This window comes from Castor canadensis, chromosome 7 (assembly GCF_047511655.1).
Source record: "Castor canadensis chromosome 7, mCasCan1.hap1v2, whole genome shotgun sequence".
Lineage (NCBI taxonomy): Eukaryota > Metazoa > Chordata > Mammalia > Rodentia > Castoridae > Castor > Castor canadensis.
The window spans coordinates 27470121-27494810 of record NC_133392.1 but is presented as its reverse complement, the minus strand read 5'-3'; the positions used below and the strand labels follow the sequence as shown (position 1 = coordinate 27494810).

The 24690-nt window shown below is 49.7% G+C and overlaps 1 protein-coding gene across 4 annotated transcripts; it reads right to left on the bottom strand.

Moving 5' to 3' along the window:
- Positions 1–708: 708 nt before the first annotated feature.
- Ldb1 (LIM domain binding 1) lies at positions 709–18853 on the bottom strand. 4 transcript variants are annotated; one of them, XM_074078451.1, is made up of 11 exons: positions 18422–18853; positions 10293–10395; positions 10125–10169; positions 9941–10016; positions 9735–9837; positions 9402–9574; positions 8786–8908; positions 8481–8564; positions 8265–8388; positions 7904–8052; positions 709–4619 (listed from the first exon to the last, which is right to left on the bottom strand). In XM_074078451.1, exons 1-11 carry the CDS (start codon positions 18444–18446, stop codon positions 4560–4562), a joined length of 1065 nt encoding a protein of 354 aa, XP_073934552.1. In that variant the 5' UTR covers positions 18447–18853; the 3' UTR covers positions 709–4559. The 4 variants fall into 4 exon arrangements, with proteins under 4 accessions (XP_073934552.1, XP_020026817.2, XP_073934551.1 ...); XM_020171228.2 differs by lacking the exon at positions 709–4619 and adding an exon at positions 5467–7199 and having other exon boundaries at positions 7910–8052; positions 18422–18852; XM_074078450.1 differs by lacking the exon at positions 709–4619 and adding an exon at positions 5467–7199 and having other exon boundaries at positions 18422–18851.
- Positions 18854–24690: the final 5837 nt, after the last annotated feature.

The following is a 24690-nucleotide window of genomic DNA, read 5'->3' as shown; positions in this document are numbered from 1 at the left end:
GGGCAGTACAGGGTTTGAACTCAGGACCTCATGTTTGCTAGGCAGGTGCTCTAGCACTTGAGCCACCCTCCCAGTTCTAGGAACCAGATCTTAATCATGACCTGACTTAGATCCTTCAGTGTCCATTACATTTGGATAAAATTAGAAATCCTTACTGGCTCTGTGTCTGTGAGCAAGTTGCTTGGGTTTTCTGATCCTAAGTTTCCTCCTGTGTAAATAAAGTGAGAGATGACAGTCCTATATTATAAGGTGAAAGAAAAAAATAGGTAATTTAGAAAAAAATGTTTTGAGAAAAATCAGTAAGCTTTTAGTGAGATAATTGACATAAGTCTTCTTAGTAACCTTGATCAGAATGAATGTTAACTGCTATCATCATTATAGCCATCAATACCATAGCATTGTCCCCAGTCTCCTCCTCCTGCCCCCCCATCACTTGCCCTTGTTCACTAGGCTTAGAATCCACTGCTTTTCTTCCAACATCCAAACCTGTTTTCTCCACCTGAAATTCTCTGCCTTGTACCTATCACCTGGCTAAGTCTTCCTTTTGGCTGAAACATCACTCCCTCAGCGAAACCTTCCTTAATTCATCAATTTAAATAAGGTCTCCTTATCATGTTTATTCCACACTACTCAGCTATATTATAAATTATAATTGCATATCTATATATATAACCATTTGTTTAACATGCTACCCTGCTCAACGGTATATGCCATGATGCCTTGTTCACTGTCCTATCTCTGGCTCTGGGTATGTTTAGATACTTACTAAATATGACTTGACTAGCTGAGTGAAAAAATGGACCACATACAGATTATATGACAGGTATTCAGTAAATGTTTGCACTTTAATTCAAGTTAACTCTAGATCTCCTAGCATAGTAAAAGTACTCATACTTGCACTTCAGAGGGAGAACATGAGTTTCAGAGACCACACTTAAAACAGTGTTCATAGAAGTGCTTTTCACAATAGCAGAAACCTAGAAATAACCCAAATGTCCAGTGACAGGAGAGTGAATAACAGTAATAGGGTTACAAGATGGAATATTATACAGTTCTCAAAATGAATACATTGTAAACATATGTAATAATGTAAATCTTAGTAATACAAAATTAAACAAAAATATCAAAAATAGCCACCAAAGTTATATATAGCAGTATTACCTTATAATAAGGTAAAAATTAGAATTTCAGCTGGGTGCCAGTGGCTCACACCTGTAATCCTAGCTACTCAGGAAGCAGAGATCAGGACGATTGTGGTTTGAAGCCAGCTGAGGCAAATAGTTCAAGAAACCCTATCTCTAAAAAACCCTTCACACACACAAAAAAATGTGGCTCAAGGTTTAGGCCCTAAGTTCAAACCCCAGTATCGAAAAGAAAAAGATAACTAGAATTTCAAAATTTTCATACCTTTTTAGAATACAGATAACTAGTGGGCTAGAAGTGTGGCTCAAGTGGTAGAGCACCTGCCTAGCAAGTGCGAGGCACTGAGTTCAAACCCCAGAACCACCAAAAAACAAAACAAACAAAAAAAACTGTTGGTGGCTCACACTTGTAATCCTAACTAATCAGGAGGTAGAAATCAGGAGGATCACTGTTTTGAAGTCAGCCCGTGCAAATGGTTCATAAGACCCTATCTCAAAAAAAAAAACCAAAAAACCAAAAAAACCTAAAGCAAGGGCTGGTGGAGTGGCTCAAGTGGTAGAGTATCTCCTTAGCAAGTGTGAGGCCCTGAGTTCAACCCCTCAAAAAGAACACAGATAGATAAATATATAAAAAGAAAACAAGAGAATTATGGCTAACTTGAAAGAGGGCTTGGAGGAGGATAACCACATAGCAAAAGTCCATATTGCCAAAGTCCTAGCTTTCATACTGATGAATTCTTATCACAGTGTTAAAAGTGAATAAATGTGCATTGTATGTGCACTTATGTACTGCAAAGATGAAAGTGTCATGACCAAGGTTATGATTAATCTAGTTCTGTGTACCTGATGTTCATTAAAAGGAGAGAAATTATGCCTACCTCCTCCATGCAATCTTACTTATTGGAGGTGATGAGGAAAAGATTCTTTTCTCCCACCCATTCTGAGACTTTTCATCAGGTACTCTCCTCCAGGAGAGCTGAGCTGGTGGCATAGAGCTGAGGCAATGGGGAGGGAAGTAATCCAAAAGTTTAGCTACTTTAGGAAAGGGGTCCTGGAATCTGGGGGAAAATTGCCCCATCCTGAGGCTAAATAATGATCTTGGAGGTGTGGGTCAGTTTCCATTCCCACTCAGCTTCCCCCAATTCCCATGCTAAGAACTGCAGGATCTATAATCTCCCACCCATTTCCTGTACAAGCTTCATCAAAGACCTCAGGGTGGAAGCAGGGTTGGGGAGGAGCTCCTGAGGTGGACCCTGAGAAAATGGTATTATGGTCACAGGGATGATAGTCAGCAGATAATCATAAACATTCTGGTTACTAGGAAGCCAGGGCCAGCAGGGACAAAACCATATCTTTGAAATCTGGCCTGGAACTGTATTATTATTTTTTATTTCTTTTTAATTTTTTTGGTGGTACTGGGGTTTGAACGCAAGGCTTCATGCTTGCTGGGCAGGCTTGAGCCACTCTGCCAGCTCTTTTTTATATTGGATATTTTCAAGATAAGGTTTCTTTTCCGGGTGCTGGTGGCTCATGCTATAATACTAGCTACTCAGGAGGCAGCCATCAGGATTGCAGTTCCAAGCCAGCCAGGGCAAATAGTTCCTGAGACCCTCATTCAAAAATGCCCATCACAAAAATGGGCTGGTGGAGTGGCTCAAGGTGTAGGCTCAGAGTTCAAATCCCAGTACCACAAAAAAAAAAAGGGTTTCTTCAACTATTTGCCAGGGCTGGCTTTGAACTGAGATCCTCCTGATCTCTACTTCATGAGTAGCTATGATTACAGTCATAAGCCACAAGTGCCCGACTTTTTGTTTTTTGAACCAGGTCTTCCTATGTAGCCCATGCTAACTGCAAATTCACGGTCCTCTCTTCTACCTCAGCCTTCCAAGTGCTGTCAGACTTATTTTTTACACTGCCTTTCCTTCAACCTGACCCAGAGCACACCTGAGCATCCTCAGCACCTCAGGCCCCTCATCTCCCTGGCTTCCTTGCCCTTCCCTTCTTCCAGGATATACTTCTGAACCAGTTACCTTTTCATCTACTTCTACCAATCCCAAGATAAGGCTCTACTTTGTGAAAGAGGATTGGGGAAGGGCTCTGGATATGGAAGAGCTGCTTAAGAGTTTTTGTCTTAGGAAGGGACTCATATTGAACGGGGCTAGAGTCCTCCCTTTGAAGAAAGGTTAGAAGTCAGGCTGGTCTGAGATCAGGTATCAAAGGGGCCAGAGGTTGCGCTAGATTAGAGGAAAGTCGTAGGAAAGGGGCTGAAGCTGAATCTGCCTAGACCAGGAAATGTGGGGAAGGAGCTGAGGAGAAGGATGAGCTGGAGATTCAGTGGAAAATACAGAGGTCTGGGATTGAGTTCAGAGCTCATGCCTCTGCTGGTTCAGGACCCCTGGCTGTGGTACACACAGCTGAGCTAAGACTGGGCCCACACCTACACCTGGAAATAGAGGGTATGAGGGTCTTGAAGGTGCTCTTCCTTCAGTTACCTCATAATTCTTCATCAGGAACTTTCCCCACAGGGGCTGCTGGGGGCTAATGGGGAGGAGCCAAGTCTGGGGCTTCAGAGGAAGTTGCCATGGCCACTGGGCAGCCACCATGTTTCCTGAATTCAAATACTGAGTTCCCCTGTCTCTCAGTTCTCTCCTTTCCCCCAAGCAGGGCAGGGTCTGAGCCTGGAGTTCTACCTCTTCCCCAACCTCCTCCTCAACACACACATATACAGGATGTGAACCTACAAATGCCCAATTCTGTCACACAACTGCCACAGCAACCAATAACCAAACACAATCACAATGACAAACTATACATTTAAACAACACATCCAAATTATATTGTGCTTAGAGCCTCCACTTGCACCTAGCTGACATGTTTTCTCTATCTTATCCAATACCATATCCTTAGCACCTAGATCAGGCCTGGCACCTGGAGAGGGCTCAGTGAATGCTAGCTGAATGAATTCACTAACAGACACCAGACACATACACATGTGTGCACACATACACACTAACAAGTTTACACTGCCTTGACATATACTTGCACATATCCAGGTCCTCTCCCAGCTCAGTGATCACATGCATACACACACTAGCATACACTCAAAGAGGCCCGAGTGCACCCAGTGCCAGACATGGACTTACTGCACATTACCTGGCATTCTCAGGATGAATTGGTGGTGGCAGCTGGCTGGTAAATATCCTTGTCGGGACAGGCCTACAGGAGTAGGGTGGTGGTGGTGCAAGTGTAGTCCTTGGGGTCCTGAGGCAGTGGGGCTATGAGGAGCTGGGATGGCAGCATGACAGGGCCAAGGTAACCTTGTGGATTGGAGAGGGGTGGGGTGGGCCAGGTAGTCCTTTCTTCTGGTGTCTTCCTGCCAGCTGGGGAGGTGAGGTAGAAGCGCAGGTCTTTCAGGCTTTACTTCAGATCCAAAGAGACCTCAGTGGGGAAATGGTCTGAGGCCTCAGCTTCCCCTGCCTGGGATGAAAATGAGGGACACTGGTAGGGGGGGTTATAGATGCTAAGACTCATCTCCAACCCACAGCAGGGTCTCCCTATCTTGGCAATGCTCTTTAATGATGGGGAAGAGGGACCTGGAGACAGAACTACTAGGAATCTGAGGGGGACCTATTCCTCCTTCCATATCCCTATGGAACATAGGGGTCTTCCTCCTTCAGTGCCCCCACCCCAAATCAGCAGGAGATAAACAATCTTGCTCCTCTCTTAACACCCCACCCAGGGACATCAGCACCTGGGGAGATCAGTTTAGATCTCAGCAGGGCTAGTAGTCTGGGTAGGGGTAAGAATCTCACAGATAAAAGGAAGCCTCCAAGGCACTCTGATCCAAGACCCTCCAACCCAAGGACCCTTCCTAGGCAAGGACCCCATCTGCCACCCCTCCCTCAACAATCTACTCCAGGACTCTGTGCAGGAACCCTGCCTCAGGAGAGCCACCTGTCAAGCCTCATAACAGCTAGGGGTGAGGAGCAACAACTGGGGGGGTTGGAGTAGGGAAAGCCAACTTCTGAGGGAGATGGAGCCAGGCTGGGACATCTGGGGACAAACTTTGGCATCTGAGGTGAAATGGGCATAATTCAGGGAAACAATTTCAGAAGAGTGAGGGGAAATCTGAGATGGGAGGGAAATCCATGAGCCTTAGGAACTATGAGGATGGGAAAAAAAGATTGCCTTGTCTTTATTGGCATCAATGACCAATGACACTCTTAAACCAAAAAGTCTCTTTATTGATCGGTACCATACATGACTCAAATGGCCCAAAAAAAAAAAAAAAAAAAAAAAAAAAAAAAGAAAAAAAGGCATTACAGTTGGGGTGGGGGTGGGGTCACCCACCTTCCTTACCCCTTCCCTCAGCTCCCTCCCAAAAGTGGTTGGAATGGAGGAAATAGGGTACAAGGGACCCCATAACCCAGAGGGAAGAATGGGGAGAGAGGTGGCACTGACACTTCCTGGGACTTGCCACAGGAAAAGGCAGAAAAGCCATGAGTCTGGGACCCTGAAAGGACCCCGCTCTTGGCCTCCTCCTGGCACTGAGCCTCCACACATTCAACTGTGAAATGAAGCTGAGATCCTGGCTGCCCCCCTTCCTTCTATGAGGGTAGGGAGGGGTTATTGGGAGATAAAGAACCTCCACCTCAGCTGGGGGTGGGAAACAGAGGCCTATTTCTCTCTGGTGGGCTTAGAGCTGGGATGTCCTCAGTGGTTCCTTCCCCTCTGTGGAGGGGGGTGGCTAGGACTAGACATGTAGTTTGAGGGATTGGGGGAAGAGGGTTTTGGATAAGAATGGATGAGGCCCTTTCCCATCTCATGCCTGTTGGACTGAGACAAAACAAAACAGTGACAAACAAGTATGCTCCTTTCCCTCCACCCTCCCTAGGGGAGGGAGCCTCTCCTCTCCCCATCAAAGACTAAAGAATATACACACCATGGGAGTGGAGAGTGGAGCTGGAACAGAGGGAGTCACAAGTACTAGTAGGACAGGCCAGAGTCCCAGAGGATGGGAAGACAGACAACAGCAGGGGTTGTCACAAAGACGTGGCTATCAGTAACCCCCTCACCCCTAGCCATGGCATGCCTTCCCCAACTCTAGTCACCCCAGAGGAAAAGGGAAAAGAGATGGCAAAGTGTCTCCTTGGTCTGAAGTTCTCAAACTGTATAAAATGGTATGCTTATCCCCGGCCCCCACTCTCACCCCACCTGGATCCTAGGCCCCCCATTTTCCAGGAGGGAGGTAGCTGGACTTTAACATGGGGAAGAGGGGGGACATGATGTTTTTTTAAAACTTACATTTTTAATAATATTATTTTTTTTAAAAAGTTAGAGCTGGGATAAGTGGCAGAAGGGAGGAGGAGCCCAGAGCTTTACCCCTCTATTACCAGCCACCTTTGGGGAGAGGCATTCAGCCAAGCCCCAAAACTTTAAGCCCCTAAGGACTATGGGTATAGACAACCCCAGGCTTGAAGAGGGAAATCAGGAGGTGTAAAACCCAGAACCTGGGGTGAGAATGGAGGCAAATGCCCTGGGGGGTGGAGGGGTCACGACATTTCTCAGGAGGCCCAGGGTCCATGTAGGCATCCACATGAGTACTCCCTTCCCCCAACCCCAAGACTCTGCAGGGACCAGGCCCAGCCCAGGGCCACTGGAGGGCAAATCTTGGCACCTGCCCCCAAAGAGTTCAGTTCCTCCCTGAAGTGGGTGGATGGAGGCTGCCCATTTTAGATGCTTAGTCTCTTCATTCTGTCTTCTGCTCCCTGGGGCTGCGAGGGTTGGGGCAGGCAGGCAGAGCGCTGGATAGCCGTGGCAGGGCCTTTACTGGGAGGCCTGTGACGTAGGGTTCTCCGATTTGCTTTCTTGGCTGGACGGAGGCTTGCTGTTCCAGGGGCTGTTGGCGCCCAGTGCAGGGGAGTTGTTAAAGCTGTCCTCGTCGTCAATGCCGTTGGCCGCGTCAAACTGGGTGTTCTCCAGTCGGGTGATGAGCCTCTCGTCCTCGTCCCCGAACTCCCCGCCCATCAGGGTGGGCTCCCCCACCACCATCACATCCTGAGAGTGGTGGAGGTCCCCAAACATAATCGGGGCAGGGGCTCGCCCGGCCCAGGGCAGTAGATATCCCCAGAACCCCCATACCCACCCTAGAAGATCAACACTCCCAACCCCCTCCTCACACACCCAAGTTCAAAACCCCAACTCCTCTGACACCCTCAGCTCCTGGAATCCTTCCCACTGAAGGGCACCAGAGCATCACAGCCCGTATCCGTTAGATTCTGGGAAGAAATACCAATCCACTCGCCTAGCTCCCTAATCCATCTCTCCCAGATTTTAGGGGGCTCCTAAACTTCTGTCCACGTGTAAGAGAGAAGGAGCAGATGAAAACAATGAGGGAGAGAAATGTGTACATGCATGTGTATTTCAGATATGCAAACACATTCAAGTCTGTGTGTCTATTAGCGTGGGTGTGTGTATTTCACATGGCATGTGCCTGAGGCTGTCTGTCCTGAACGTCCGTATGTTCTCATAGCTGTCTGTCCTTTTATGCTCTATGTGTCTATGGCTGAGTCTATGTGATTACCATCATGTATGTGCCTGCGAAGGATTCTCTCATCAATGAAAGGAGTCAGCTCATGCTGGCAGAGTACATTGGGAAAACTGTCTTTGCTTCTATGCCTGCTTGTGTGCTCAGGCTTAGACATGGGTCAGGGGCGAGTGGTGGGGCAGCCCAGAAGAGAGAAGAAAGCCGAGATGCTTACAGGTACCTGGCTGGAGAGGGCGAAGGTGCTGGCTGGGCTCTTCTTCTTGCTGTTGCTGTTGTTGGTGTTGCCGCCCCCTGAGCTCATGGTGCTGCCCCCTGACATCTTCCGTTTCCGCCGTTTGCTGGGCTGCTGCCGTGCAGGCTCCGCTGTGCCAGGGAAAGGAAACTCCAGTGGGAAAGGGCCCTGGGCCCACTGTTCTACATTCTGGCTCCTCAGGAGCCCAAGCCCACCCTGTCTTCAGTCTTGTACACCCAGGAGCAAGGAAGGAGCAGAGGGAATTTCATAAGAAAACAAAGATACAGCCTTGGGGAACTGGGTCAGGTCCTGATAAGGGTAAGGGTGAGGGTAAGGCACTCACCAGGAGGTGCTACCATGCGCTGCCACTTCTGGAAAAGGCAGGTCTTGAGGCAGTCGCGGGGGCTGAGGCTATAGGTTTTGTGGCGGGACATAAGCTCCTGCATGGGCTCGAGTATCACACAGAGCTGGGGGCAGACCATAGGAGGTGGCTCGTCAGGGGAGATACACGCAGCTGAGATCAACAGGATGGGGCAGAAACAGTGATTAGGAGACTCACTCGGAGGTAGTTGAGAGTGGAATTGGATAGTCCACACCGGGTGATGTTTTTGGAGAGCTGATCCAACATCTGGGGGTCCTGGGCCTAGAGTGGAAGACAAGAACACTGGCATCTGGACTGCCTTTGCTCACCGGCCCTAGCATCTGAACATTGTGACACTCCTCAAAGAAAAAGGGCTTAACACTAGCCCATTTTTCAGATGATGAAACCCTCCTCTTCTAAGGTCATAATCAGGAAATAGCAGACCTGGTTTCATCCTCCCACTGCTTGCCTTCCCTGTGTCTTGTGTCCTACCCAAAACTCACGTGCATGGCCAGGATGCTCCGGGGGATGAGCTCTCGGTGCTGCCGGATGCTGAAGTGCCACGTCTTTATCCGCATCATATCATCAAACATGAACTCCAGGTACAACCGGCCCTCCACACACACCTGGGGGACAGGCTTGTCACAACACTGTCCCCTATCCACATACACGAAAATGTGCCTGTTACAGTTCTCCCCTTTGCTTACATCTTTCCCAATGCATACACTTCTGCTACCTACGCATAAATTTGAGTACATACTGTCATGGCACACACCCCCTCCCCCAACCTCCCATATACTTGTCACATCTGGTCCTTACATGCATACACACATAAATCGCAAAGCTTAACAGATTCTTGTCCTTCCCCAAGAGGCCAAGGATACACTCATCTGCTATAAGCTCTATGAGGGCAGGCTCTTATTTACCCTGGGGCCCAGAAAACTGACACCCACAAACCAAATAAATGTCTGCTGAAAGCTTGCTACAGCATGCCGGCCCTCCCTTCTTATTTGGCAACTTCTCATTATGCTTCTTTGAGGAACAGCCTTGAGTACATGTAGGGAGATAGGAAATAAAATTCAGGTGCCCTGTTATTCCACATCCTGTTGGGTTGCTGACCTGGGTGAACATGGGTTTGCCGTGCTGGGTCACCATGCTGCCCTGGTCGCAGTCGAGGGATACGAAGTTGCTGTGGAATGCCTCCTTGGGGTGCTTAAGTACATAATATAGCTCCGTAGCACCCCCCTCAAAAATGCTGCGGAAGTAGCGTGGGATCAAGGTCCGGCCAATGGCTGTAAAGATGGGAAAAACTCATCAGGACTGAGGGAACACAAAGGGGGCCAGGCAGATATCTTCCTTGCCAAGATTGACCTCTTTGCACTTTCAAACCCACTTCCAGACCTTAGAATGAAGGTATACACCCCCACAGAAGAACCCTCAGAGGCCACTCACTATATCTCTTTGGTCCATCCTCCAGGCAGAAAGTGATGGTCAACATGGCATCGTCCTCAAAGAATTCAGTCGTGAAAGCATCCCACCAGAGATTGTCACACTCCTAGTAAGTAAAGAGAGAGGTGTGTGTATAGGTTTCATAAGACATCCCACATGGGTGCCCAGATGGACCTCCCTCTCTCCCAATCTCTTTCCCTTGGCCAAACCTCTGTCCAGTTCTGAAGCCGTTTGTTAAGCTCGAATATTCTATAGTCAGTTTGGTTGCCATATGGTGTATGCCTCCTAGAGAGTGAAGGAGGAAGTCAGTAGGAGTACCGTCTTCCCATCATGCTCCCTTGTGCCTTTACCCATGTAATGGAAAGCACCTCCCTCCTGCTGAACTCCACTTACCCAATCCCAGGCTCCAGGTATGTAGGCGGGTACATGGGAGTTGGGCTGTGTAAGGGAAGAGGCTATGAGAATGAGGGTGGAAGACAGGAATTATGGGGGGGGGGTCATTTCCTCCCCTTTCTAGGCAGGCTCCAACGTGAAAGACTGGGAAGTAGGCAAGGGACTCACCCCACATCCCTATCCAGCATGGTGCCGGGATGAAAGGGGGGGAAGGCGTTGCCGTTTGGGGGCTCCTTCGGAGAGTACAGCTTGAACGACTTTGAGGAACAACCTAAAAGAGAAAAAGGAACAAAGAGTCCCCTGAGCTTTTGGGAGCTCTCCTGGAAACCTGCTAGACTATGTGGATACAGACTGGTCTTTTGGAGCCCACTGGCCTGGTTAAGAGAGTGGTGAACTGGGGAAGGGGACTACTCCAGGGAGTACCTATTGCTCCTTCTAAATCTGGCTCCAGCCTTTTTTAATTAAGGAGGTATTCAGCCCTAATCCCAGCCCAGACTTGAATCTGTCAAGACCCCATTTGTTTGGCTGAGCCCTGGATGACAGAAGAACTAAAGGTGGAAAGCAATGTCAATATCATAGAATAAATAAATATCTGAACATAAGAATTTAATTCTGACACACACCCCTTTTTATCTGCAAGTTTCAATCATCACAACAACCTTGTGTGGTAGCAAGATTCATGTTAGCATTCTCACTTTATAGATGAGGCAACTGAGAGCTCAAAGATCATAAAGGGCTAAGATCATACATAACTGGCAGAGATAGGATTCAAGCCCAGATATTCCAATTCCCACATCTTATACTATTTCTACCATATGACCCCTTTACTGCCCTCTAGTTTCCAAGGTGGGGCGGAGAAAGGGGGATCTGGAAAACTCTCTGCTCCTCCTCCACTCCCCATGGTCTCAGGAGAGCAGGGGATAGAAAGATAAAGGGGGATGGATGCCTGTTGGGTGCCTCCCACCTGATAACCATTTGACCCTTCTGCCTCCTCCACCAACCGCCATTACCTTATCAGTCCAGCCCCACACCCACACCCACCATGGGTTGAGTATTGTCTCCAAACCAGAAACCCAAAGCCTCAACTCTTTTTGAGACTTGCATTGGGGGAAGGAGACAGATGATCCAGCAGTGGATCCCATTCTACTTACAAATGGAACAGAAGAGGCTTGGGAAAGAGTCTAGGTTCCTAGGGGGCTCAGGTTAGAAGGCAAGTGGTAACTATACAAGGGTCACAAGCAGAGTGGCTTAAGTGATAGAGTGCCTGCCTGGCAAGCATGAGGCCCTCAGTTCAAACCCCAGTACCATCACCAAAAAAAAAAAAAAAAAAAAAAGAAAGCGCGAACACAAGGGTCTCTATTGTATATCTGGGCAGGTACGGGTGTAGACTCTCTTCCACATCATCTAGCAGCATATACACTACTTCCTTACTGAAACAGTTAAATTCATAGTTGGGTAGGAGCCAGGTACCCATGCAACTCTATTCTTCCCCTCCCCACCAGAAAGGAAGAGGAACCAAGGCATGGTCTCAAAGGTTTTAGCTCCAGTCATATTTGCTTTCTTAGGCTCCTCAAATTGGATTGCATTTGGAAGAGTAGCTGTACTGATTGGATCTGAGCCCCCTCCCCAATTTTGTTTCTGGGGGGAAGAGACAAAGGAAGACCCTGTGCCAACATGTGTCATTTAATTCTCTCTCGAGGCCTCTCCTCACAATGTGGGCAAAAGGAAGGTTCCAAAGGGGCCCATACTACACAGTCCCTGAAGGTGCCAAGAGTCAGAGCTTGTGTGTGCCTGCACATGTGTGTGCCTCATCCTGCCTAGCAGGCTTCCACCCTTGGCTCGCCCCAACATGCCTATGAAGGGCTGGAACCCAGCAGCCCCAGGCAGGATCAGGGTGCCCACAAAAGGCACTCACCCCATGCAAGAGCTCTCACAGGCCACGTCCACATGCTCCAAGCACAGAATACACTGCCTACACATGCCAGTCTTGGACTGAGCCTGTGTCTCAGGAAAGAGTCAGTTCACCCAGTGCCCAGACTTCCCACTACATAGACAGGTACACTAAAACCATAAAGGAAGCCCACTAGGGGCCAGGCCTGGGCAATGAACCCAAGAATATAAATTTGTAGGTTTAGCCCTCATCTCCTAACTAGGTCATCCTTCCTCAAAAACAGAACTACCACTGTTCCCTTAGTTTTAGGACCACTTGAAGAAATGTGTCATCTCAAGAACCTGAAGAGAAGGAAAGCAGGACAACTGAGTTCATCTCCAATTCTGAAAATCTCAAAGCTTTAGTTTCTTTCCCTGGAGAAAAGACAGGCATTGTTTAGGGTTGGGGGCCTCTATTTACACCTCCAGTGAATGGACACAACAAGCTCACCATCTCTCCAGAGCCATAGCAACTCCCAGTAGCTCCAGCACAAGGGGCTGGGAGAAGGGGAGGGACATCACCCAGACCATCTGTCCCTGTCTCCAGCAGCAGGAGCAGAGGGAGCAAGGTGGGGGTGGGAGAGAAGGGGATGTGACATCTAGCCCTAAAGTCATACACACTCCTTCCCAGTAATCTGGGAGCCTTTAAGAAAGGGGAGAGAAGAAAAGCCCAGAATTAGCAAAGTTTTCTCAGGTTGGAACCTGCATCCTGGGGCTGAGGGAGTACCTCCAGCTGGACATTCCCATGGTAACCAGACTGACCTGAGGGCAGGTCCTCTTTTTGGGGGCTGATCGCAGGACACTAGGCCTGTAGCCCTGTCTCTACGAGGGGTCACCTCTCCACTTGCCAGCATATGAGGCCTGGGCCAGGCAGAAGGCCTTCTACCCACCCCCAACAAGCTTGCAAGATACCCAGACTTACCTGGGAGAACTGAAGGGGCCAGGAGAGGTGCAGGAAGCTCCTAGAAGCCCAGAGGGGCCCTGACAGCGGTGAGGACTGAGGTGGGGCCAACTTCAGTCGCTCATGTCCCGAGTGGGACAGGCCGGCCTGGCTGAAAGCTCCACTCCACCAGCCGCACAAAGACTCGCACGCACAGCCTCGGCCCGCCCCGCAGCAGCCACAGCCCCGGGGGAAAGTTACAATGGCCACTGGGCCGGGGGCTAGAGGCCAGGGGGCCGGCCTGGGGGGCGGGGGGCCGCGGGGAGTCCGGAGCCTTCTTTGTTTGCAAGGTTTCCCTCAACAATGGCTGCTCCGCTCTTTCCTCTCTCCTCCTCCTCCTCCTCGGCTCTCCCTGCCGCCGCCGCTAGCTGACTCTGCCTCCGAGCAGCCCGCCCGCCCTCCCCAAGCCACTGGGCCCCTCTGCTGGGGTAGCGTGAGAGGCAGGGCCTGGCACTCACACTCACTCACTCACTCACTCACTCACACTCACACACTCACACGCAGCGCCCGCCAGGATCCTTCTTTCTCCCTTTCTCTCCCTCCTCCCTCCCTCTCCCCGCTCGCTCTACGAGCCACTCTCCGAATGAGGCCCCAAGGCGGGCGGAGGGTGGAGCTGCTCTGCCGGCCCCGCCCCCTCCCCGCGATCTGGGAGGAAGAGCGGAGGGAGGGAGAGAAGGAGGGAGGGAGGGAGGGAGGGAGGGAGGGAGGAGGGACTACTGAGAAAAACAAAAGAGACCAAGACCAGAGACCCGGAGTGATCGGATTGGGCCGGGGGAGAGCTGGATGGACAGGCCTGGGGGGACCAGCAGCGAAGCGCACCCCTTTAGCCCCAGGCGTGGTGCTCAGGAGTGAGCTAGGGAGCCAAAGTCACAGGCAAGGGTGGAAGAGGATGCTAGCCTCTGCAGACTCTCAATATCTTCAACCCACCTGCCAAAGCTCCCACAAATCTCTCTTCCTAGCCCCTGTGATCTCTGCTTGAAGGCTGTTTGGGCTGCCACCCTGGGATCCAGTGGTGAAATCCCAGAGCAGCTGGGGGGAGGCTCTGGGGGTTATTTTTGACAGAGACACATTCTGACTTCAGCCTCCAAGTAAACACTGATTGGAGGAAGGGGGACACTCCAGGCTTCTCTGCCCCCAACTCAGCTAAATTCCAATTCTTGGCTTATATCCACTTAGCAAGAAGCCTCCTTCCCCACCACCACCCCTGAAGCCATGTGGATGCCAGGGAAAAGAGGTGCTGTCAGAGGAAGAGAAGGCAAACTTGTTCATCCAAGGGTCGCCAGAATGGCCTCAGAAGGGACTGCTGGAGCCTCCTCACCACATCAGATTTTAAAAAATTGTATGTGGTTAGTGGGATAGGGCCAGTTTTATTTGACAGGAGGGGATGGGAAGCAAGGAGATACTTCTGAAACTTGGGTAGTGAGCCGCAGGAAGGGAAAATACACACACTGGGTGGAGGAGGAGGCTCCTACTTTCATTCTTTGCAATTTGAGTGTCTCTAGTCCTTACCTTCCACCGACAATATTCACACATAATCCCAAGGACAAGATTTCTCATGACACACACACTGCTTGTGCAATAATATTGTACCTTGCTCTATGAACATCCTCCATACATTTAAATAACGCTTCTCTCTTTCACATAAATCACTGTAAGTACACTTACACCTGTGATATGCTTCAAACCCTAAATAAACCAAAGCTTTGGACATACACATGCAGGCCGACACACACATACAGAGTCTGCATGAGATCCTAACTTCCATACACTCTGGAAGCTGGGACACATATCCACCCATTCAATACACACATCCAAACTGTTTTATCCCCTAAACCAGTGGCAGATTATCACATACATACCCTGATCATTTCTTATACAGGGACTCACTCCACAAATCTCCCACCCTCCTGAAACCTATTCACTATTCCCTATCACAGCCTGGTCAGCTTATGAACATCGAAATCTATGGTATTTATGTGCTGGAAGCATGGTTCAAGTGACAGAGTACCTGCCTAGGAAGACTGAGACCCTGAAGCAAGCCCAAGGCCCTGAGTTCAAACCCCAGTACTGCTCCCCTTTCTCACCCCACCCTCACCCAGCAAAAAGAAAAAAGCCTATGACATTTGGCCAGGTCCTGCAACATACAGCATAACACCAGGAAACAGACATTTCTACTGCCTTGAAAATTGACAACCAACTCTGGAATACCCATACTTTTCCTCCACTGACAATTCCTATTATTTGTTTCCTGACTTTAAACTTTACAAAGTGTGTTGACAGGCAGTATCTTAAGTGTTCGGAGACAGACAGATACACACACAGAGTCATATATCCTAACTTGGAAGAGGTCACAGTGAACATGGAGAGCTTGAGGTTAGAATCCTAGATTTTTAACCCTACTACATACAAGCCCAGCCCTGGAAACTGCAGCCATTCCCACTCCCTTCCCCCTCCAAGCCTCAGATGACTGTCAACATGGGGATTGGGGAGGAGTATGTGCTCTGGCTTCTGCCCCCAGCCCAGAACCCCCACCCAGCATGTCTAGTCACACAGGAGCTACAAGGGACCATCTCTCTCACTGTGAGAATGGCCCCTAAACTCCAAGATGTATCAAAGCTCTGGTCTATCATTCAAAACAGGCTCTCCTAGTTCCCTTTCTGTAGTTCCTGCTCTGACCCAATTCCCCCAGTGCACAGAGCAGGGAAGATCCAGCTAAAGGGAGCAAGTCTGAGTTAGAAGGCACTAAAATTGGTGATGGTGGGAACAGCAGAGAATGACAAAAGTGATGAGTGAGAGAAGGCACCAGGAGAGTAGTCCTACTGGTGGTGGAGACTCAAAGGACAGCAGTCAGCCCTAGGCCATGAGATGAGGTACTAGCACTGCCCCCTGCCAGGGCCCCTGACCCAGGCCTCCAGTGTGCCTGCTCCCCTTCCTTTGTCTGTGCCCGGGCCTCCCGTTGGCCTGGCGCTCTGCCATCCTCCACTCCTGGCTCCCAGCCGCCACCACTGCCGCCTCCTCCCCTCCCCCTACTCCTCCCTGCCTTAACCCTTCTGATCCACATGCTGCCCCAGACAGGCCCTAGCCCCTCAGCATCCTGCCCAAGGAGATGCCCCTTGGCTTGCTTGTTCCTGCTTCTGGTCATTTCACCCCAGGAGCTGTTAATGGGTCCACCTTAGGAGCACTAAGAGAGCTGGTATGTACATATGCATCTCATGGTCTGTCTGTGTGTGTATGTGTATGGGTCTGCGTGTGCTCTGGCTTCCCTCAGTCACATGTGTGGGGCATGTGCTGCCTCTGCCGGGCTGGGGGAGGAGGAGCTGGGAGACAGCAGAGCACAAAGGAGAGACTCAGGCAGGCAGGCAGGCAGGCAGGCTGCAGGCGGCTTGCCAGGGTGCCTGGGCCCTCACCCCAGGGCTGCTTAAGGTGGAGGGGGCAGTCTTTGGGCCTGGACTGCTACATGCTGACATGATGCCCTTGTGTTTAAGCATGTGATCTTACCCACCCAAGCAAGCCTAGTCTTCTCTCACCCCAAATGCTACCATTCCCCACCTTCAGGCCACTCTCAAGCCCCTCCTCATGTGGTTCTCCTTGAAGTCTAACCTCTATCCATCCTCAGTGACATCAGCCCCTCAGACTTCTTAGTAGTCAGGAAAAAGACTCTCTACTCTTATCCATCTTTTGCCCCATCTCCTTCAGTCAGACCACCACACACGAAAGAAACATGACTTTTGGGGACACTGACTTAAGTTGTCCCCACCCACATACATACAGCCCCATGTTCAGAGACTGAGGGGGAACTTTCTCCTCCTCCTATTGGACCAACTCCAGGGCCAACTTCTCATCCACCTCCACTCTGACATCCACTCCATAAACATCCCTACCCACTATTTGAAGGAACTAAGAACCAAGCCTTCTAGCTTGTTTAGAGCCTTTGTTTCTCCTCTCCTTAAGTGTGGTGATGAACAGACAGGACCTTGGAGCGGGCTCTGAGCATGGATGGATCTGAACTGGGGTACCCAGCACGGGTGAATTACAAAGGAGAAAACACACAGGCAAACATGCACATCAAACTGGTAGGAGGGATGATGGGGCCAGGCAGTATTCCAACTTGGCAAGCTCTTCCCTCTCCTCCTCTCCCCCCAACCTCTGCTGCAGGAGCCAGGGGTTCCCACACCCAGATATTCCAGGATTGTCAGGCCTTCATAGTCCTCCCTCTGGGGCCCCATGCCCCTTAAAGTCAGCCTCAGCAGGCACTTGAAGTGTGTGCCTAGCCCAGACCAGTTTGGTTTTCAAGGAAGCAGCTCCAATGGCAGTTTTCCTTGGGGATCTTATGTATGTGTGTTTTGAATGGGGAAGAGGGGGGTCCAGTTGTGGAGTATGGGCCTCCAAAAGAGTATAGCATCTGAAAGGGCAAAGGGTCCAAAAGAGGCTAAATTCAGGGACACTGACTTCCTAGAGAAAGCTGACTGTAGCCTGGGACAAAACTGTCAATTCGAGGACCCAAAGTCCTCAAATTGAAAAGACAGTGTTCTGAGACCCTCTGTAGACTACTTCTCCAGTCACATGGTTCTTCTCTTTGCTCCTGACAGTTGAGGCAGAGCTTACCAACCTCCCCCCCAAAAAACATTCACATACAGGCTGTCCCCTGGTGAGAGCTGACATGTGTCTTGGGGAGGTAGTGATCCATGCCCAGGTCCTCTCTAAAGTTCTCACTTTGGGGGTCAAGCATTGCTTCCCCTAACTCAACTCTGAACATCACTCTATTTCCTAGCCTGCCTGTGCCTGCCACATTTCCCCTCCCACTAAGGCACAGATACTGGACCCAAGGGTCCAATTATCTGGCACCCCCTAGGAGTACCTTCTGTCCCTCAGGAGGGTTAACCTTCCCTGGCAACAGGAGGAAAAGTTGGAGGGGGGCATGATGGGCCCCAATCAATCCCTCCTCCCAAACAGTGCCCTCAGTAACAGCCTGAGGTGGGGGTGGGGGGGGTCACAGGATAAGTAAGAGGCAATAGGCAGCAAGGAAGGGGGGGGCAGCCCAAATCAGCCAATCACAACTCTATGATGACCTGAGGTGAGGGGGGGGGTCAAAAGTCCAGAGTCACTTCTGATTGGCTAACACCCTGGAATTCTGGGAATTTCAGCCCCCCCCATCCTTCCCCATTTAGCCTCCCCCTCTAAAAAAAAAAACAACAAAAAAAACCATACAAGCTATCCTCAGCGCCCCCTCCCCGTGCCTCTGAGCTGCTGCGCATTTACACAATTGAGACAACCCTCCCCCTACAGAGGCCCTGCTTACCCCTTACAGCCCCGACCCCCCCACACACACCTTCGACGCCCCCCACATAAGTTCTCGCCAAACAAGGGGTGAGGGGCCCACAGGGAGGGCAAAGGAGGGAGGGGCTAGGCGGCCGCGCGCCCCACTTACCAGGACAGGCACAGCCCACTGACATCTTCACATCGCCCGCCGCTGGGGGCCCAGCCGAGTCACGGTGCCCGCCCCTCGCAGGGACAGGCCGGGCATGAGCCGCTGCCGCCACCCGCGGCCCCCGCTGCCCTAGCCGCCGGCTTTCCCCGGCCTCAGTCCGGTGCGGGCGGCCCCTGGCTGCAACGAGGGGCCTGTCAGGCGCGGAGCAGACAGGAAGGAAGCCAGGCAGGAAGGCGAGCTGCCTCTGCGTGTGTGCGCGCGGGTGTGCGTCCCCGGAGTGGTGTGTCCGTGTGTGCGCGTGTGCGTGTGCGTGTCTGTGCGCTCCCGCCGCCCTCCCCGCCGCCGCCGCTCGCCCCCCTGGCCCTCGCGCCGGAGCTCGCGCTCGAGCTCCCCGCTCTCTTCCTCGCGGGCGCCGGCTCTCCTGCCCCAACCGGGCTGGGCCGGGCTTTATTAATATGCTAATTGTCCTGCTAGTGGGAGGGGAGAGCCGTGTCAAAGTGACCCGGGAGAGCGCGCAGCCAGCGACGACGTGCGTGCGCCGCGCGGCGGGCGGGCGGCTGTGGGGCCGGGAGCGTTCAGGGGAACTGCACGCACGTGACGCAGCTTTTAAAAAAGGAGACCGAGGCTGAGACCCCAGAAAGGGAGGGCGAGGGGGAGCGTTAGGAGGCGATGCGTCGCTCTCGGAGTCCGTCCTCCGGGTGCGCGGGTTAGGAGCGTAGCGGTGCGGGAGCGGGGACTGGGAAAGGCGGAGCCAGGATGGGCATTGAGGTATAGCTCTCTCTCCATTCTAGGCCGCGCTCCAGGAGGGGAAAGGGACTGGTGACCTCTGCCCGTGGTTTCTGCTGAGACCCCAGTCTGATTCTAGACACCCCTTGTTGCGCGCGCCCCACCCGAAGCTGAGTGGGAAAAGAAACATTTTAATTCTCATAGTAACCCCTAAACTCACCCCCTTCCAAAATTAACCAGTTACTCCTTGCCTGCTAAACCTGTTGGGACTGGAGCTAAAAGGGTTAATTAAGTGGGGTCCCCTCCCCCGTCTAAGGGCCTGGATCCGCGTTTTGCTGGGGGTGGGGGGAAGAGGGCTGCGAAATGACCACTAGATTGGACTAGGGAGGGAGAATACACTCTTCTCTTCCCCCTTTTTCCCTTTCCAACCCTGGCGCCTCTGTCACCCAGGCCCCCAACCCCTGCTTGAAAGCTGCTGTTTGAGGGTTTCTGAGGTGGGAGAACAGGAAACAGATTCCTTCATGTGCCCTCTACCTGCAGGGCCAGAGGCCATAAGGTGGGGGGGTGGGGAATGGTCACTGTGAAAAACACTTCTCCAGGGAAAAGCCTCCCAACCTTCAGGCAGTCTTTAAGGACTCCCCTACCCAGTCCTAGGAGGGAAGGCCCATCTCCATCCCTTCCCAAAAGCCCTGCCCTGGCTGCCTCATAAACAGGAAATACCTATTAGCTGGGAGGAGAGAGAGGAGGGAAGAGCCTGTAGGAGAGAGTTCATGGGGTCCCCAGCTGCTAGCTTTTCCTCAAGCTTCTGGGTGGGCTGGGGGGGGGTGGACGCTGGGGAGCTAGGCTAAGGTCCCCTCCATAGGGGTTGTGGCCCAAATTAAGTAGGGAGGGGGTCCTCCCCTTTGTTACTTAGAGGGGATTGGTTGAGAAGGCTGTTTGGTTTCCTTACTCTGGCTCAGAGTCTGCACAGCTGGCTTGACTGGCTTGGGGGAGGGTTACAGATGAGCAGGCCACAGTGTTTATGGGACCCCCTTCTCTCCACCTTGTATTTTTGCTGAGGAGCACGAAATGATGGAAGGATGCAGAGCCTGGAGAATGAAAAGAGGGCCTCTCAAGGATTGGGGACATCCCCTCCAGTGTGTTTAGGATGGGGGAGCTCCACATTGTGGATTACTCAACCTCTAGTTTTCCCACCCCCACCCCCACCAGGGGTACCAAGGGAGGAAGCTATAGCTATACCCGTGCACACACACACACACACACACACACACACACACGTGCACACAAGTATTTGGTTGGCAGCATCCCCTGCCACAGTACATCTCCTTCCCACTTTCTCCCAGACAGAGCTTAGCACTACAGGGAGTAGGAGGAACCTAAAGCAACAGAACTGGCCTGAAGTTCTGGTACCTAGATTTGAATCTCAGTTTTACCCTTTACTGACAGAATGACCTGGACAACTGACTGCCCCACTCTGAACTTCAGCTTCACCCTCTATAATTGATACCTGCAGCTTGATGAGCAGGCAGTATATACCCAGTCACCTAGCTCAGTGTCCCCATGTAGTCAGTACCCATTAGATGTTAGCACCTTTCTGCTTCTTTTGAGGTTGTTATTCGAAAAGTGCCAGGAGGGAGCTGAATGTGAGGTGCTGTAGAGAAAGGAAAATACCTGCCTTGACCCCCTTCTTTCTCTACTGTACATGAATTTGCCTCATCTCAATCCTGTCACCACTTATCCCTAAGGCCACTCATTCCATACAACTAGCTTGGCCAGATTCCTTGATGATTGTGATTACTTGGGTGGACAAGGAGGATTACAACCTACCCTACGGAGGTCTTTGGGTCCTCTGAATCTGAGGTTCCCTTCTAGGTGGGAGAAGGTGGATGAAGGCAAGGAATGAAGAAAAAAACCCACATTATTTATCATGCACTGTGTGTTTAGCTCTGTGCTAAGCATTTCACAGCTATGGTCTCATTCATATGCTTCTCGTTCATGGAAGGTGCTGTTTATTACTTGCATTGAGCAAGCAAGCAAACAGGTCCAGGGCTGGGTGTAGCCCAGTGGTACAGCGCTTGCTTAGCACGTGTAAGACCCTGGGTTCCATTCCCACCACCACAACGCTATGGTTCAGAGAGATTTTTTTTTTTTCTTTTTCAGTACTGGGGTTTGAAATCAGGGCCTTGAGTTTGCTAGACAGGCACTCTACCTCTTGAACTGTGCCCCTAGCCCTTGTTTTCATTTTTCTGTGGTGCTGGGAATCCAACCTAGGGCCTTCTGCCTGCTAAGTAAGTGCTCTACCACTGAGCAAGATCTCCTTAGTCCAAGAAGTTAATAAATTTGAACTTCCTTACTCTTCTCCCTCTTCTTTGTCCCAGAAGTTAATGCTTCTGGGAGGATTGCCCCTCCCACACCCACTTTCATTCTCACCCTGGCAGATCTATTGGCCCATTTTTCTTTAAGGAAATATCATCTCAGTAGTGTGGAACCAGTGACTAAGGTAAATGGTTTTGGCTCCTAGAGGAACCAGGCTTAGAAAACATAGGTAACTTTTTAATTTGCTCAAGATCACAGCTAACAAGCAATTGACCCAGTGCTCTGTTCCTTTACTTCTAGTATGGATCAGACATGGAGAGGGAAGAACATCTTTGGATCTTTGGAGCAGCTCCGGGAATTGTGGTGCAGGCAGAAATGGAAAGAGAGGTCACTGATGCCTTGCAGATAGACTTGGGATATGGAATGGAGGGAGTGAAACCTATAACTTAATGACAGCCTATAATCTGTGGGATGGGATACTTTGTGAAGTGAAATTCATACTATTAACCATTTTATTTTTATTTATTTATTTACTGCAGTGCTGGGGTTTGAACTCAGGTCCTTACCCTTGTGCTGGCACTCTACCACTTGAACCACTCAGCCAGCCCTATTTTGTGTTGGGTATTTTAGAGATAGGATCTCTTGAACTATTTGCCCAGGCTGCCTTCGAACTACGATTCTCCTAATCTCAGTCTCCTGAGTAGCAAGGATTACAGGTGAGCAGGTGAGCCACCAGCACCCAGCTTTAATTTTTAATTTTATTTCATTGGTTTGTTTTTTTGTTTGTTTTGTTTTGTTTTTTTGGGCAATACTATGGTTTGAACTCGGGCCTCACCCTTGCTAGCCAACATTCATTACTTGAACCATGCCTTCAACCCTTTTTTGCTTCTATTATTTTTTGGATAGGGCCTCAAGATTTTTGCCCTGGGCAGACCTCTTATTTCCTACCTATACTCTACTACTTGGTCATTCCCCGAGCCCTGTTTTGTGCTGGGTATTTTTGAGCTAGGATCTTGGGAATTATTTGCCCAGGCTGGCCTTGAATCTCAAGCCTCCCGATTGCTGCCAGATTATTTCTTCAGATGCTGAATAAAGCAAAATTTGGCAAAATGTTCTGCTTTTACACTAGTCTTCTTTCCAAAGTCTAATCACCACAATCAATGTCTCAAACAAACAACATTTACAGACCACTTTTTTTTCATTTTTTGAGACAGGACCTCGGTATGTTAAAGGCTGGCCTCAATCTCCTTGGCTAAAGCAATCCTCCCACTTCAGTGTCTGAGTAGCTGGGATACAGGTGCTTACTACTGCCCAACAATAGCATCTTTTAGAGGATGTTTCTTCCACAGAGGAAAAACTTGTGCATCTTGTATTTTTCTTACTAGCTTTTCATAAGCAGTTTTATTTCCAAGTTTATTGGAAATAAACTTTATTATTGCCCCTCATATGACTGTAGAGAAAATTGTGAATAACATTCCATTTCTGATCTTGTGGCTTTGAAAGCCTACTTAGGAAGATAAAACAAACTCAACTTGGAAGATTAATAGACAACTAAAAGGAAGACCTCTCTTCACATGAATTTTTTTTGAGAATGTATGTTGATGCAACCTTTCCAAAGGGCACTTTGGCATTATGTACTGAATTTCAAGTTCATCCATCTTTTTTTTTATGGTACTGGGACTTGAACTCAAGGTCTACACCTTGAGCCACTCCACCAGCCCTGTTTTGTGATGGTTTTTTTTGAGATAGGGTTGCTCAAACTATTTGCCCAGGCTGGCTTAGAACCGTGTTCCTCCTTATCTCTGCCTCCTGAATAGCTAGGATTACAGGGTGTCACTACATAGCCCAGGTTGACCTCAAACTCAAGATCCTTACCCTCCTGAGTGCTGGGAATCCAGGCATGTGTCACCACATCTGGCTCAAGTTCATATATCTTTGAACTCACTGATCAAATTTCAAGGAACCTATTCTATAGAAAGATTTCATAAAAATGCAAAGATAACTAGATGTGTGGGGCACACTATAATCCCAGCATTCCTGAGGCAGGAGAATTAAGGGTTCAAGGCCAGTCTGGGCTACATAGTGAGACCCTGTCTCAAATCCCCTCACCCAAAAAAAGCAAACATACATGTATACAACACATACGATGATGCTCAAAATAACAATATGTGATAGTGGAAAACAAAACAAATATCTAAATAATGATATTCTCATGTAATGAAGGGCTGGGGATGTGCCTCAGCAGTAGAGCACTTGATGAGCATGCCTGAGGCCCTAGTTTCCATCCCCAGCATGGCAACACCACCACCCAAACAAAAAAAAACATGGTAGATCATATAATGGAACCAGTTCTTACTAAGAGCTCGGGCAAAGTTTGACTAGTAAATGAATTAACATATCCTTAGTGGAAAAAAAAAAAACAAGCTGTAGAACCACACAAATTGATCTTCAAGAACAAAAGATCAATTTGTGTTTCTATACTTCGTATATGCAAGAAAAAAGTGTGGATGAATATATAGTAAAGGGTTAATAGGATTAAATTTGGGAAGCACAATTCAGATTTCCTACTCCAGTATATTTTCTAACTCTATATAGGTTTTTAGTATTTGTTTGTTTGTTTCCACTGCTGGAGGTACTGGGAATCAACCTAGGGTCTGTCACATGCTAGGCAAACACTCTACTACTTATTTATACCCCCAGCACAGAGTTTTGAGTGAAGTTTTCTCTTTTGTGTGTGTGTGTGGTACTGGGATCCAACACAGAGTTTTGTACTATTTGAAATAATGTTTAAGCTTTTGTAATTTAAAAAACAGTACAGTGGCCAAATGCTTGTGGCTCACGCCTGTAATCCTAGCTACTCAGAAGGCAGAGATCAGGAGGATTGGGATTGGGTTCGAAGCCACCCTGGACAAATAGGGTTCACAAGATTGTATCTCAAAAAAAACTCACTGCAAAAAAGAGGGATCGTGGAGTGGCTCAAGGTGTAGGCAGTAAAGTCAAACCCCAGTTCCACAGGAAAAAAAAAAAAAAGTAAAAAGGAAAGAGCCAGGCACTGGTGGCTAGCTACTTGGGAGGCTGAGATTAGGAGGATAGAGATTAGAGGCCAGCCCAGGCAAATAGTCTTGAGATCCCCCATCTCCAAAAAAAAAAAAAACAGAGCAAAATGGACTGAAAGTGTGGCTCAAGCAGTAGAGAGCCTGCTTTGCAAGTACAAAGCCCTGAGTTCA